Source organism: Egretta garzetta, unplaced genomic scaffold, assembly GCF_000687185.1.
Source record: "Egretta garzetta isolate BGI_Z169 unplaced genomic scaffold, ASM68718v1 scaffold269, whole genome shotgun sequence".
Lineage (NCBI taxonomy): Eukaryota > Metazoa > Chordata > Aves > Pelecaniformes > Ardeidae > Egretta > Egretta garzetta.
This window is the reverse complement of record NW_009260799.1, coordinates 763,108-778,334: the sequence shown is the minus strand read 5'-3', so window position 1 is coordinate 778,334 and position 15,227 is coordinate 763,108. Positions and strand designations below refer to the sequence as shown.

The 15,227-nt window shown below is 40.7% G+C and overlaps 1 protein-coding gene across 1 annotated transcript in view; it reads right to left on the bottom strand.

The window, feature by feature from the left end:
* The window catches only part of ENOX1 (ecto-NOX disulfide-thiol exchanger 1), a 137,638-nt gene extending 123,567 nt beyond the window's left edge, over positions 1-14,071 (bottom strand). The window contains exon 1 of the mRNA XM_035902198.1: positions 13,966-14,071. Coding sequence (XP_035758091.1) covers positions 13,966-14,056 — 91 coding nt within the window. The 5' untranslated portion in view covers positions 14,057-14,071. The remainder of the gene's footprint in view (positions 1-13,965) is intronic.
* Between the last annotated feature and the right edge of the window lie 1,156 nt (positions 14,072-15,227).

Below are 15,227 nucleotides of genomic sequence, written 5' to 3'. Positions count from 1 at the left end.
AACAACAAAAAGGAATTAAATTTCAAACTCAGCCTTGGTGGAAAACTTACTGTGAAAGAGAGAAGCGACTTAGAAGAGTCTTGGTTTGGTTAAGTCACATTAGAAAAAACCTGTAATATTCTTGAGTGGCTACGCATATAAGCAACAGCTAAGCCATTTACTGACAAGGATGGGATGTTCAGACATGCTTAAAACATTGAAGAGTTCCACCACATGGTAACTTCACAGAAGCCATTGACTAGAAAACGGTTGCAAAAAGGACAAAATGAAAAATGTGTCAGGCTGAAATGGAATGGTAGCCCGTTTTGAACGAGGCAAAAGGAATTTAGGAGATAGGGAGCACAGGAAGAGAAGCTAGAGCTTTTTTTAAGACATTGTGGTTATAAATGATAAGAAAAATAAGTATAGAAGCAGCATATTTGTTTCAATTTCCAAAAGTATTTGACAAGTTTCCATAGGAGAGATTAATGACTAAGAGGCACAGAACAAGAATAAAGAAATAAAAAAAGCCTTCTCTGTGTAAAAACTAGTTCAAATTGTTGTTTTGCCCTTAGAAGAAGACTACCCTTCTTACACAAGAGATCTTTTCCTTACAGCCATAAATTGGCCATTATCCTGTGGGTCTGGATTTGGAGGGCGACTTTAAGAATAATGTCACACATTTGTAATAGTATTGCTGTAGCTGTAATGGTCTAAACTCATAAGCAAGACAAGGTTTACAGGCCAGTATAGTCAGAAAAAAACAGAGAAGCCCATGTTCAGGTCGGAGATAGCAGCAGTGAACTTCCAAGCTAAATACAGGTAGGGAGCACATCCTTTCAGTTTAATTAGAGATGTTAAGTCAGGTAGACAAAAAAGCTGTTTGACATCTGTAAAAGAGGAGGGAATGTTAAAAAGGAAGTGGTGACACGGTGGTTATTCCATAAAGGAATAGATAGGCAAGCCTGTGGCAGATGAAAAGATGAATAAAGGGAGGAAGATTATAATGTGCTGCAAAACTACTCCTTCCTTTGAATTCACCTTTTTTTACTGTCTGCTATAATTAAAGTTTTAGTCCCCTGGTTGCTTCAGACCGTCGGAGGGCTGGTGCAATTTTTTCCAGCTACCTGAGTTGGTTGAAGAAGCAATACAACTTTTACCCACACACCTTGCCTTACACGGCAGGCACGCAGCCGTACCGGCTCGCTCTACAGCACTTGCTTCTCTGCTCTGTGAGCAAACGTGTGCTGGAGGATCCTGCGGTGCCCCTGCCTCCTCTCCTCCCCTTTGCACTCGCAAAGCTTGATTTGTTACCGACACACAGTCCCCAAGGTCAAGGCAGCACCGGCTGCACGTGGGCCTGGGCCTTAAATGAGGGGGTTAATTATATGTGATGGAAAAGACTTTGTTTGTTTGTTTTCTGGGTTTTCGAATCTGAAAGACAGATGAAGCCTGGTCTTTTATGCTCAGATTCATTTTTCTTTATTTTACTAACACAAGGGAAAAAATTTACAACCTCCTACTACTGCTGGCTCTGCAGACTTGCATGAGTGGAAGAGGGAAACTGGGTCCTATTCTGGTCTGTATTATTGATGGAAGGGCTCTCTCCACCTAACCCCGGGATCACTCTCTCCTCTTATGTTCATCTCCAGAATTCCAGGGGGGACAATCAAGGCTCCAACCACAATATTCATCCAGCAACATTTTACTACTGGATTTTACTGATGCCAGAGCAAAACCAGGTTTGTTACCCTTTAAATTCCCAAATGAGTTTGCAGAGCGGGCAGTACTTGCAGACCTGTAAACTCTATTTATATGCAGCCATTAAGCAACATGGACTTCCCAGATATTTTCAATCTATAATACAACTGTAAAAGAAAACTATGACAGGTTGTCATCTTTTGATCATAAAACCATGGTGAGGAATAAAAAAAGTCCTCTGGAGGACTTCTTTAGTTCATGCTTACTATATACATATGTGGATGAGGTACTAAACACAGTATCTCAAGGCTACAGATGAAACAAATCTTGGAAGCACAACAAATAACAGGTCATGTAATCAAGCCTACTGCCATGTGGCACTCATACAATGTGGTCCACAGAGGCCAGATGCCATTATGTATCGGAGAATGTGAAATAAATGAGCTAGGGTGAGGCAAACAACCTAGGAAATGTGTGAAAACCCAAACTGTCTTTGAATTCTAACAAGAAAACCCTGAGAAAATATCACTAGATCCACAACCTGATGCCTATTAGCAATAAGAAGGGAGAATTACAGTATAGAGTAGCGGTGGCTAAAATATGCAGACATGTGATAATGTTTGTGTTACAAGATCCTTAGAATAACAGTGCCCCTCTGTTACTACTTGAGGTAGCTAAGAGACCTTAATGCCCATTAGTAGATATCTGTTGCATTACAGAGATTGCACTCAAATCTACGCCGACGCTTTACTGATGGAAAGCTAGAGATATCTGTCTGTCAAAGGAGCTGCAGTAAAAAAGCCGTCCAGTGAGAACTCGAGGCCTCAAATCCCTGGATGAATAGTTGGAAGGATGGTTAGCTCTCGTGTCCCCGATGAGCTCAACCGCTGAGGTAAAACACTGGAAGAGAGGCAGTCCCTAAGGGACACCAAATGGTGTATATGAGTCATTAGATACCATCGTTTTGTTTTCTTAGCACTGCACCTTTATATTTCTAAGGCGTGCACACGTGTAGAGACACATGCCACCCCATCAGGCAGTGCTGAAGGAGTTGGTTATAGGGAAATATATATTGGGATCCTTCATGGAGGTATATGTTCCCTCCCGAGGCCCACTGCTAGTAACTTCCATGTGTATATAATAGTCCCCTTCCCTTCAAAAGGACAATCTTTGTCATGATGATTACATGCAAGACTGTTTCTGCAGAATTGGATGGCTTGGGTTTGTTTTATCTTCATTCCAGCTTAAATTCCACTCGGACAACAACAACAAAACCCAACAGAAATGTAGGCTGTTTGCTCTTTTTGAACGGAAAATGTAGGACACATATTCCAAACCACATTTAGATTTTAAAGATCAGAATTAACACCCTGAATTGCAGCCAGAAATGACCTTAGTCTTGAGGCTGAAAGTCCTCAGTCTTGGGAGTAGATAAATCAGTCATGACATGCCTGAACCGGCTATGGTTTATTATAAAATCAAGCTTGATTATCTACTTGAGGTAATTAGACAGACCAGAACAAAAGGACACAAAGTTAAAAGGCAACATATGTAGGAAGAACTGGAAGAGATATTGAACTTTACACAGGCTGGTGAATAGCAAGAATGAACTTGAGATTTTTTCATGTATTGAATTCTGGCTAATAACATAAAGGGACCCCACAATATTTATAATAAGCAATTTATTAAATCAGATACTCTTGGAGCTGCCTAGCTGTAGATTCCCATTCCCTGCTGCTTGCACAGAGCCCTGATATCCAGGTGCAGCGTCTGAGCTCTCTCCTCTCACAACCCATAACCCCCCTCTAAGTCCCTAGGGGATTACAAAAGTATTAAAAGCGCAGCAAAGAGCAAAAAAGGTGGTATGACATTTATTACATTAAAGGACAGCAGTACTGTCCTTGGGTATAAACAAACTAAATATAGGGAATTAAAAGAAAATAAAATCTGGTCACTTTTCTTTTTCCTGTTCTCTTGATTTCAGTGAGTTTACTGTTATTTTTAAGGAATATTTAGTTTATTTATGATACTGGCTATTCTAGCAGATAAAGTTGTAGGACATTCTGCAATGTCTTAAAAATACTTCTACAAAGCATGCTTGAAATGCCAAAATTGTTATCAAAAGGCTCCAGAAAAGAAGATTTCAATGATTATTCCTGGAAAGGGCTTAGTCATGCAAGTCCAAGTATAGATCAAGTCCTGAAACAGAAGGTTTCCAATAGAAGGGTTAAATAGATTTGACAGATGCAGCTCAAAATAGGGTAAAACTTCAACACTGCAGTTGGTTATAATATTGCACATTTATTTCTAGTGAAATGAACTATTTGAAATGCAATTGTCTCAGAGGGAACAAAAAGAGTTGGAGAAGCATGTAACTTGCCCTCTCCACCTGCTGCAGCCTGGACATCTCTTTTCTGAAACACAGCTCGTCCCGCCAGCTCTTTATAAAAAAAGGTGACAATAAGCACATCTGCACCTTCTCCCACGGTGCTGTCCCCTGCAAATGCTAGCCAAGCTCTTTCTTATTCTTTCACTTCCCTTTTCCCAATCCTTTTCTAAAAATCACAGCAGCACAGTCAAAGAGGAAGAGCAGGCGGGAACTGTCTGCCTGTTTCCAATGTGTGCAATAGAGTTTGCCTGTTTCTCTCTCAGAATATCAGATAAAAAGAGTTAAATCGCTTTTTCACTTACCACCATATTACTGCTGTGCCAAGATACCTATAAAAAACCCTACATAATAGGCAGGCAGCTCCATAATCACTGCTGCTTTTCATGCCAATCAGTATTATCCCATTGTTTCCATGCAGTCCCTTACCTACCTGGTTTATCTGAGGGAAAGAAAACAGACCATGTGCAACTTGGGCTAGGATTGACTCTTAAGTGTTCAGACAGTGTTTAACTTACTGGAGCTCTCTATCTCTGAGCCTTTCCTGAATACAAATAAAAAATAATTACTAAATAATGCAGGCATTGTGGTCGGGAGGAGGAGATTATTTATAATGGAAAATCAGCTAGGGTCAGGAGAACCGTTTTTTTAAGAAAAAAAAATCTGAGTAAGAAATGTGCACATACAGGAAGGGCAGATAAAGTTGTCCTTGCTACACTAACAGACCTATTAAATTTCTGAAGCCACAGTAACAGAATATCTTTAATATTTGGGCAGAACACAGCCTAAATACATGCTACAGAGTATTAGAGCATATTGTATCCATTAAGTTTAATTATCTTTCACCTCTACATTCACGAAGAGAACTACTCCAGTGACCAGCTGCTTCCCATTACAGAGACGTTACTCAGAGCTGGTGATGTCACGCACATCATTTGTCACCACCGGCGCATGGGAAGGTGCGGTAAATCCACTGTTTACCTGAATGAAGTCAACATTAGCAAAGTATTATGTTACAAGCTCCCTTGCATGCCCGGGGTTAGGCCCACTGAAGCCAAACTTTCTACTTCAATGTGGACCATCAAAAGACATTTCTCCATACTGATCGCCTCTGGTGATATTTCGCAGACAGACTCCTGCAGCAAAGTGGATGTGCATCTTTATGCACTTTGTGAGACCTAATTCTCATGCAATAAGCAAAGGGCATTTGAAGGACAGGTGTCAGAAAGGAAAGAAAACCACACTTATGCCCTTTATCCCATGGTAAAATGTAGAAAGCAAATTTCTCCTGCTTGCTCTCCAAGAGGCCAAGCTATAAGCATTAACCTAGCCCATGCAGGCAAAGAGAGAGCCTAACTAGGGAAGAATAATAAATTTTATAGCCCTTTATTTGGAGGGTCTGCCTGGGGAGTCATTCATATTCACACTTCCCCTTGCAAGGAAGTCTTGCTCGGTGACTCCCGCAGGCGGTGCTGTCTGTGCCGTCCTGATCACTGTGCTCTCCTGAGAGTACTCTGCAAGGACTTGGAACTGCTGTGCCCATCTCCTCCAGACCATCCACACAGCCTGGTGACAGCTTTGGCTTTAGGGCTTCAGGTAGCATCACCTTCACCTTGCCACCCAGACACCATGACTGTGCTCAGCAGGCCACCTTCAAACAGTCTGCCATTAACAAGGCTTTTTTTAGCATGTAAATACATAAACTGGTATTCATATCTTGTCTTTGATTAGTTAAAATGGTCAGTTTGCTCTTTCTGTTGATTTCTATTCACAATAACCCAATTTTCCCATGAGCAAACCACACAGCCCACAGGGGTTACACTGGATGCCTCATGTTGGCTAAGGAACCTGTGATCCTTGGATGGTGAGTGATGTTTGAAGGGAAAGTGCTGCAAATAAGCTGTGCTCCAGTAGAAGTGAACAGTCAGTAGTAGCAAATGGTTCCAAATAACCTCTTGGCTTACTTTATGCAGTGGGATGATCATAATTACTCACAGGCTTTCTTGTCTAGAATAAATAAACACATGGAAAATAGTGGGAATGGAGGCTTTCCGAAGTGAGATAAAAGATGGGGAAATCTTTTGCAAAAATAAAGTATTTCCTTATGTTACTTTACTGTAACTTCAAATAAAAACATGCCAAACAGATTTTTGGTGGTATAATTACCAACAGCCAGGAATTAAAGCAAAACAAAACAAAACAAAAAGCCAAAACATCCAAACAATATGGCTTGCATCATAAATTTATTCCGGTATTTTGAGACAGTTAAGAAGAGTTATGCCAAATAGTAATCAATTTGTTTTCCTAAACTATTAACTGGCCTGGACAAAAGCATAACATTCTGCCATATTCCAGAAAAAACCCCACACCCCACTTACAATACAAGCTTTGCCCTTAGTAATTCCCCTCAGGTGCCCCTGCTCACCTCTGAGTCTTGTTTATTTGGGACATTCAGCCCCTCGTACCATATTAAAAAACACTATTTATCTTTGAGCACCAAGTAGATTTTAATCATTATCTTCATCCTTGGCCTCAATTAAGGTCTAATATAGAGGAGGCACTTGAATGACCTAAGAGGTACACTTAACCCTCAATAGTGTGTCAAAGGCACTTAGAGTTTCTGCCACATTTCCTCTGGCCGTCGAATCTCTCTCCTTTTTCTGTTGTAACCTGACTGTGTTTGTTCCTAGCACTTTAATGTCCCCTGGTGTGATGCCTCCTTGAGTAACACTCACATGATAGAAAGTGTGATTAACTCCGTAGGTGCTTTTCAGGTCAATGAAAAAAACCTACTTGTTACACTAATATACAATACTTCTTCAGAGATTTTTCCCAGTGGCTCTACATACTGGGATTCTTGCTGTTCTCCTGTGCCTTGATAATAAAAATACATAGTTTTATCCGGGTACAAGCTCAGCTCTAATCCTTCAGAGTTCATTTCACACCTCTTTAATTATTCTGATTGGTCATTCAGATAATTTAAATGGTAAATCTCTTCTTCTTGACTAAGATGCAATGTTTCTGTAGTGAAGACTACAAAATTAAAGTAGGAAGGAATTAGAATAAAATAAGGAAAATTATGTGAATTTCTTCAGAGTATGCCTTATTGCATTTCTCTTGCTTCATAGACTGGCTTGTTAATGAGACACAATGCATAAAACAGGTTGGGAAGTCATAATACACGAAAAGATGCCTTCCAAAGATGCTTGTAACATTGAGAGGTTTACAAAACCTATGGAAAACTCTGCAGATTTTATTAAAGCTTTCTATATCTTCTTTTACTGCCAGATGTCAAGCCAGAGCAGCGTTCAGAGCAAGGGTAAACATGCTGTACACTACCGCGCCACTGGGCTGCTGAACTCTTCCAGCCACTACTTGTGGTCTGCAGCTTACAGGGGCAGGGGAACGCATGGAGTGCCCTCGCCAGCTGCCTGTGGGCTTCAAAGCTTACATCTGGAGCGTGCTAATCTTTAGTCACAAATTATAGATGCTCAAGCATTTTTTCCTTAAAAAGGTTGCTACCTTCAGTTCATAGTACAAGTGGCTTATTTTAAAACTTCTGTGGGTAGACCCTGTAATCAATTAACAGGAGATGAGTATTAATTACAGAAAAGGAAGCTGTGTTTTGTTAGGCATGACTTGGATGATTCGAGTTATGTGCTCATTGGCACATTGGTTCAGTGGCTAAGCAATGAAGTGTAGAAAAAGGAAGCCTTAATAGGTAACAGGATAGCACGGGTAAAATGAAATGAGACTGCCAGATGGCTATCAGTGGCTCCAAGCCTCCAGTAATGGAGACGCAACAGAAGAAGTATACACACGAGAGTTGGCAGCGTCTTCTCGCCAGCTGACTTCTTAAGGTCTTCAGCACTGCTTAATGTGCAGTCTTTCTTTAGGGAACTGATGAATATAATCAAATACACCTTGATTTCCTACTTTATTTGATTTGTCTTCATTAACATTAGAAAAATAGTTCACAACCAGAACAAGGAGGGATATATTTACAATTTAGTCAGCATATGATCATGTGCGGCCGACAATAATTCATAAAGCATGCCTCATCTATTTTATGGTAGAAAGACATTGAAGCTTAAAGGACTTCTCCATAGCCAAGGCAGACTGGTGAGGGAATTCTTAAGTCTCAGCGCACCCTTGATTTTTCTCGAATAATCCCTAGGTCTTCTCCTCTGCATCAGAATCATTCACCTCCTGAGATACTGAAGTGAGTAGAAGGAAAAGCCATCATCCCCCTGATATGCCCATCACATGGAAAAATGCTTGAGACTAATTGGAATCTGAATATAGTGATTGCCTTTAGTTACAATCTTCATTCTGAAGAAAGAGTCTGAATATTACATCTCCAAAGACTTGGAAGTCTTGAGCTAACAAAATTCTGGGAGGGATATTTAACCTCGTGTCTTGGGATTTAGCATTCTCTGGATGGAAATTTCCCAATTTTTTCTGTTATTAAAAGTAAGTCTGGGGTTGCAGTTTCAGGATTGCCACCGCTTAGTTAACTGTCTCAGGTGCTGCTTCCAAAAATGAAGTTTCGCTGAGTTATGACTTGATTTGGAAACCTCTAGTTTGGGGAACCCTGTTCTATATATTATCAAGAGGAGAGCCCATCAGAGGGAGAAGCACTTCAGCGCTGATTTGTCTCGTACATCCCTTCCTGTGAAGTATCTGATACCCAACACTGTCAAAAGCACAATCCTGAGCGAGGCGACCTGATTGGAACTGACAGCTCCTGTGTTCCACTGAAATCAGGTCAAAAGACAAGTGTGTGGGGAAAGCAAAGACAAATGGAAAAACAGAAAGGTTGATGTAAGTGTCTAGTATTTCACAACCTCCAGTGTCTAAAAAAATACACGCCTGAGGCCACAAAAATGGTGTATGTTTTTTCTATACCTTTTGGTAAGCAGGATGCTAGGCTTCAAAGCTTCCTAGTCTCTGATTTCACTAGGAGTTTGCAGAAGTGGTCAAAGTCTAACTTCAGCAAAAACAATTCTGGAGGCCACTGAAAATTTTAGTATCTTCAGGCTGAGGCGTGTTGGCTGGGCTCAAATGGAAAAGTGTGCCTTAATAAATATCCTGTAAATAAGTAGAAGGCAGTTTTCAGGCATACCCTTGACTTCTACGAGATCTGCAACTTTCATCTTGGTTGTCTACCCTTGTAGTTTGTTATTTTTTTCTGTCAGAAGACCAATATGCAGCACAGGGCATAAGCTTATCTAAGTCTAAAAGAATTCCTGCTTATGTACCACTCTTCATGTTCATTTGTACCACGGATCTCTTTGACGTACACCATTTTTGACTAACAAATGTTTAGGCCATCCAAGTCATTCTGGAGAAAAGCATCTCAAAATTGCTTCATGTTTTTCAGTGCAGTGGTTCATTAATGAAATGAAAACTAAACTGAATTGGAGAAGTAAATAATTTTCCTGGCAGGACGTCTTCCTTTAGAAAGCAGGTGACCTGATGTCATTTGCTGAAACAAATGGCAGCATAAGAACTCTAAATTCAGCAATGCCAAAATTGCCTTTAAAAAATACCAATGCAAAATCAAAATAAAACATTCTCAGTTGACCTGAGGTCACTGAGTTTTTCTGCTAGTCCTAAAATGTAACAAAACAGCAGACTTGAATGTACTTGAAAGATGTGCTTGAATCAGAGTTGCTGTGTGCACAGAGGATTCAGGTCTCAAAAAGGTGGCACACAAACAATCTTCCCCCTCTCACCTGACCATTTTTCTCGAAGTCTCAAAGCATAGAAAACAGGAGTTTTAAGGCCTGGATAATTCAAAAGCAGTTTAGCAGATTTTCTCCAACCAATCCAGAATTTTTTTTACTCTGGGCTAAGACCAACCGTAAGAAATTTCAGCCCAAAAGGCATTTTTTTGGAAAAAATTATAACCTGCTGAAAGGGGAGGTTTAAGAATGAAAGTGCTTTTCAGCTATACTATTCCACATCAATCTTCAACACTTTAACTAATGCATTATTAAACTACAGTTTATTGTATGAATTATGTATATATAATGTATAAATGCATATATTAGTGTACATGTAATGCAGTAGCCAAATATTATGGAAAAAGGTAAGCTTTCTGAATAACAATAAGTGTAAGCAAAATATATGTAGAAACAGAAGAGGTATTATACAAGTATTAATAAGAATCCATCTTTACAAATGAAAGGCTCTGACATTTGCCCAGATCAAAAATCCAATTTTACAGCACTGGGAGATAAGAAATTAAATAGAGTGCAGATATCATCTAAACTGGTATTAAAAGGTTAGCAGTGCTTAAAATTGATTAGTTACCAAGACCAGAGAGCCTACATCCCAGGCTGTGAGAAAAGCATTGGCCAGATGTTGCAGAAGCTTTAGTTGTCATTTTAACAAACTCTCGGGCTAGGCAAGAGCTTCACAGATTGCAAAGTGAGGAGCATAACTCTGTTATGAGGCAGGCATCCCAGCATGTTACACATCAGCAAAGTTAACAACTGTTGGGAAAAAAATCCCACCATCAAAAACCTTTAAAAAGAGTAGATCATATGGGGTCCATACCTACGGGAACAAAAATGCCCCGCAGTTTAGGAATTAAGAACCAGTTAGTTTGGGGAAGGGAACTGAATGAATGAATGAATGAATGAGTGAATGAATGAATGACAGAATGAATTTGAATACTTTGGAAACTGAAAGACCAGAGAACTAAGAGATATGTCAGGATATCGACGAATACCACGCACCAAATTTCATATGACGGCAGGTTATGTAAAGTTTTCTGGGAAAGATCACACTCTCTCCAAGATTAATCTAAACCACTTCCCACTTTCTTAGCTGTCATCAAGGCAGGAAAAAAAGAATAAAATAAATTTTTGAGGACAGATAAAAAGTTAGCGCTGGGACACGGCATGTGTCATTTTCATCTCTGAGAAATGTCACATATGACAGCAGCAAAAGCAATATCTGACTGCTGATATAGATGAGTTCATTAATAGGATTAATAGCAAAAAAATGAAAAAAGAAAGGCCTAAGGACTAGTTAGATATTTGGTTAAACATGGTGATGCCAACTCTTACTAAATGCAGATACAGTAAATATATTCTAGCAAATAAGTCTGTAAGTCTTTTCATGGTAAATTGTGGGTTTGCCATTACGGATTTGCCATGAAGAAAATATGTCAAAACCATATGAATCATAAGGAAATATATAAAAGTGTCAAAGCGCCTATTTACCTTGAAAATACAAAAGAGTCTCAAACAAAGGAAAGCAAAAGGGAAGAAAAGAAGTTCTTATGCACCTGTAGAGAAATCAGGCAGCACTTCAGTAATTAATATTTATTACTTATGGCACCTTTCATGCATTGAAAATGCTGAACAAATACCAACTGACCCGTACAACACTCCTACAATACGTGATACATATAATTAGGGAAATTACAGTAGGGAGCTGGCAATGAAATAAAGTCCTGGAGATTCTCCCTTGTGGGGAAAAGCATTGCACATGAGATGAGGCTGCCATGTAGGGACTGCACAGCACACCTGAGGACACTATTTACACCGAAACCGGAGAGACAGAGGAAGAGAGAAAGACAAAAAGGTGGGCAAACCTCCACAGGATATGCAACTGAGATGCTTACAAATGAAAGCAGCAGAAGCTGTTTCTGACATGTGCCTATTTTCAGGTTTGGAGGTAATCACATTCAAGTTAAGTTGAGCACAGAACCTGCAGGCAAAGCCCCACCAGAAAACAGACAAAGCTGTTTCCCCACCTGCACACAGAATCATAAAATGTCCTGACTTGGAAGGCACCCATGATGACCATCATCAAGTCTAACTCCTGACTCTGCACAGGACAACCTAAGAGTAAACCATATATCAAAGAGCATTGTCCAAACATTTCTTGAACACCAACAGGCTTTGGGCCATTACCACTTCCCTGAGGAGCTTGTTCCAGTGCATTACCACCCTCACAGTGAAGAACTTTTCCCTAATTAACAACCTGAACATCCTATGATGCAGCTTTAACCCGTTCCCTCACACCCTATCACTGGACACCAGAGAGATCAGCACTGCCCTCTCCACTCACCCTCATGAGAAAGTTGTAGACCGCAATGAGGTCTCCCCTCAGCCTCCTCTTCTCTAAGCTGAACAAACCTAGTATCTTCAGCTGCTTCTGTTAACACTTGCCCTCTAGTCCTTTCACCATCATTCTTGCCTCCCCTTGGACACACTCTGATATTTTTATATCCTTGTTACCTCACACAGCACTCAAGGTGAGGCTGCCCTAATGCTGAGTAAAGTGGGACAATCACTTCTTTTGACTGGTTAGCTACACCGTGCTTAATGCACCACAGGTTGGCCCTTTTGGCTGGTAGGGCACAATGTTGACTCATACTGAGTTTCCCATCAACCCAAAACCCCAGATGCCTTTCTGCAGGGCTGCGCTCCAGCCTCTTGTCCCCCAGTCCACACATACATCCAGGATTACACCACCCCAGGTGCAGAATCCGGCATTTGTCCTGGTTAAACATCATATGGTTGGTGATTGCCCAGCACTCTAATCTATCCAGATCTCTATATTAGGCCACTCAAGGGAATCAACGGCTCCTCCTAATTTAGTATCATCAACAAACTTAATGTGGACTCAACTCCTGCATCCAGGTCATTGATAAAAACATTGAAGAGAACTGGCTCCCAAGGAGCAGATGGCTTTGCTTGTGTCTTTTAATCAGGAGCGTGGGGTTAAAGCCAGAGACCAAGAATCAGTTCACAGCCTCCACCAGCTAAACTCTCTGCTTGAGGCTGATTCATTATAAATCAGCTTTCTTGCAGCTTAGTTTACCCGCCTGTAAAACAGGTAATTCAGGGCCAGACCATCAGCTGTGAACTGGCACAGCTCCACTCAGTTCCCAGTGTCAGAAGGGGACATATTTGGCCAAAATTAAGTGTCACACATCCCTGGTGAGGCAGGCAGAGTGATTTACATCGTGACCTGGCTCACTGCACCCAGCCAGGTCTACATGGATGGGTGCAGACGTGACAGGATGCTGCTCTGATTCAGATGTTGCACAGCTCTTCTTAAGCTGAAGTAGCAATGCAGCTTCCAGAGGGGATCTGTCATATGCCTGGCATGTGGCTTGTGTCTATAGGGCACCCACCCATACAAAAATAATTTTTGGTCTCTCACAGGAGCAATGAAGTTTCATTAATCCCAACTAAGTGGGCCTCTACTGTTTACAATGAAGTCTGATGTGTCCAGGCTTGTCGGTGAAACATTGCTGGTTTCAAAATATTATTTTTATTGTTGTTAGAATAAGCGATCCCCTGCAATGCTCTCACAAACTATGTTTGGGAAGTGAAATGACAAAATCAAACAAGAACAACCTCTTGAAATTCAGTTTATGGAGCCAGGCAGATAGTAAATAAGCACACACCTGATAGGAAAGCTTCACTTCATTAATATCAACTGAGCATATGAATTGAATGGGCTTCATGATTTTCTGCCCAATTAATATAACTTCAAAATCTTTCTCCGGTCAAGAGTTCCCAGCCCAGGGTATTCCTTGGCAGAACCTCAAGACATCCTGCTTGAACAGAGAAACAGAAACACGTTTCTCTTATGTGACCTGCCTCCTGGTCTTGACCCAGCATAAGAATCGATGGTTTAGTTGTTTAATTTCCCCGAAGAGTTTTGGCTTTTCCACAAGGTTAAAATATAATATGGATTATATAGCTACTACAAGAAGAGACTAATACACAGTATGCAATATTAATCATAGGTGATGTTTTCAGAATATAAAAATATAATATCCTCAGAAATCATTCCACATATTTTTAAAAGGACCCAAAGAATTCATGGTCAATACAAGAGATCTTTTTGAAAAAGAAAAATCTTACCTGTCACAAGCTGTTGCCCAGCTAGTCCTACTGGAACCATCCCCAGGTTATTCATAGCTGTAGCCCAAGCCGTCGGATCAGTGACTGACATGTTAAGTTGTGTGGTATCTATAGCTATACTTCCCAAACCATCAGCTGCTGCAAGAAAAGAAACACAATGTAAGAACAGTCAACGTGCCAGGATTTTTAACCAAAATCTTCAGTGAACATGAGATACCACAACCACTGCTTATTTTGGGTTTGTTTTGGTTTTTAACTATGACTCGCCTTTTAGAGCATTGATAAGAGAGCTTGGTATTGTATAGCAGAGCATAAAGATATTGGAAACATTCAACAGACATAAAATGAAACAAGAGTGATTCAGGCTTCTTCACCGTGAGGACAGTCAAGTAGTGGAACAAGCTGTGCGGTTGCCACCGTTGGCAGCTTTCAAGATTCAACTTGACAAAGCCCTGAGCAACTGGTCTGACCCTATGGCTGGCCTTGCTTTGAGCAGGAGGTTTGACTGGAGACCTTCTGAGGCCCCTCCCAACCTAAATGAATTGCCCTGCAATCCTCTGATATAATTGAATTATAAATAATCTGTGGCAACTTGTCAAAAAGCTGTGAGAACCAAACACACCCCAAGGAAAGACCTGTTTTCCATAAGGTGTAATTTTTTTTTTTTTTGTAAAAGATTTAAGAGTACATTAGCCCCTAACTAAAAGGAGGTCAAATCAAATCGATTCACTATGGTAAATACCAAGTTTTATTCTAAAAACAGAAGAGAATTTTCATTACTATGGTCAAAATAGATGGAGCTCAGGCATTGATTTTCCTGGGTTGGGGAAGGAAGAGTGGGTCGGATAGCTAAGGGATGGTACCTTTCTGATACTGAACCCCCGAACACAAGGTGCGATCACAGATTTTTGCTTCCCCCTTCCCCAGTCATAGCTGAAATCAGCTCTTTCCAGCTATTTTCTTATGACCTTTGCAGACCTGAGATATTTACCGGCAGCCATTGCTTTTCCCCAGTTCCTTTTGCTCCTGTTAGACTTCTTCAGCTAGGAATAATTAACTACTGTATTAGCAGCATCTTGAGATGGGATATCACCAAACGTAGGGCCCACACACAGCTCATTAGGCTCTGAAAGAGAAAAGACGAAATCAGCTATCAAGTGCCGCAGTCAGAACATAGTTGCAAAACAACAGACCGCTTTGGGAATCCACTCGAAGCTCCTGCCCACTCCCTCTGGATGACCAGCCCCAGCCTCCTCGCACAC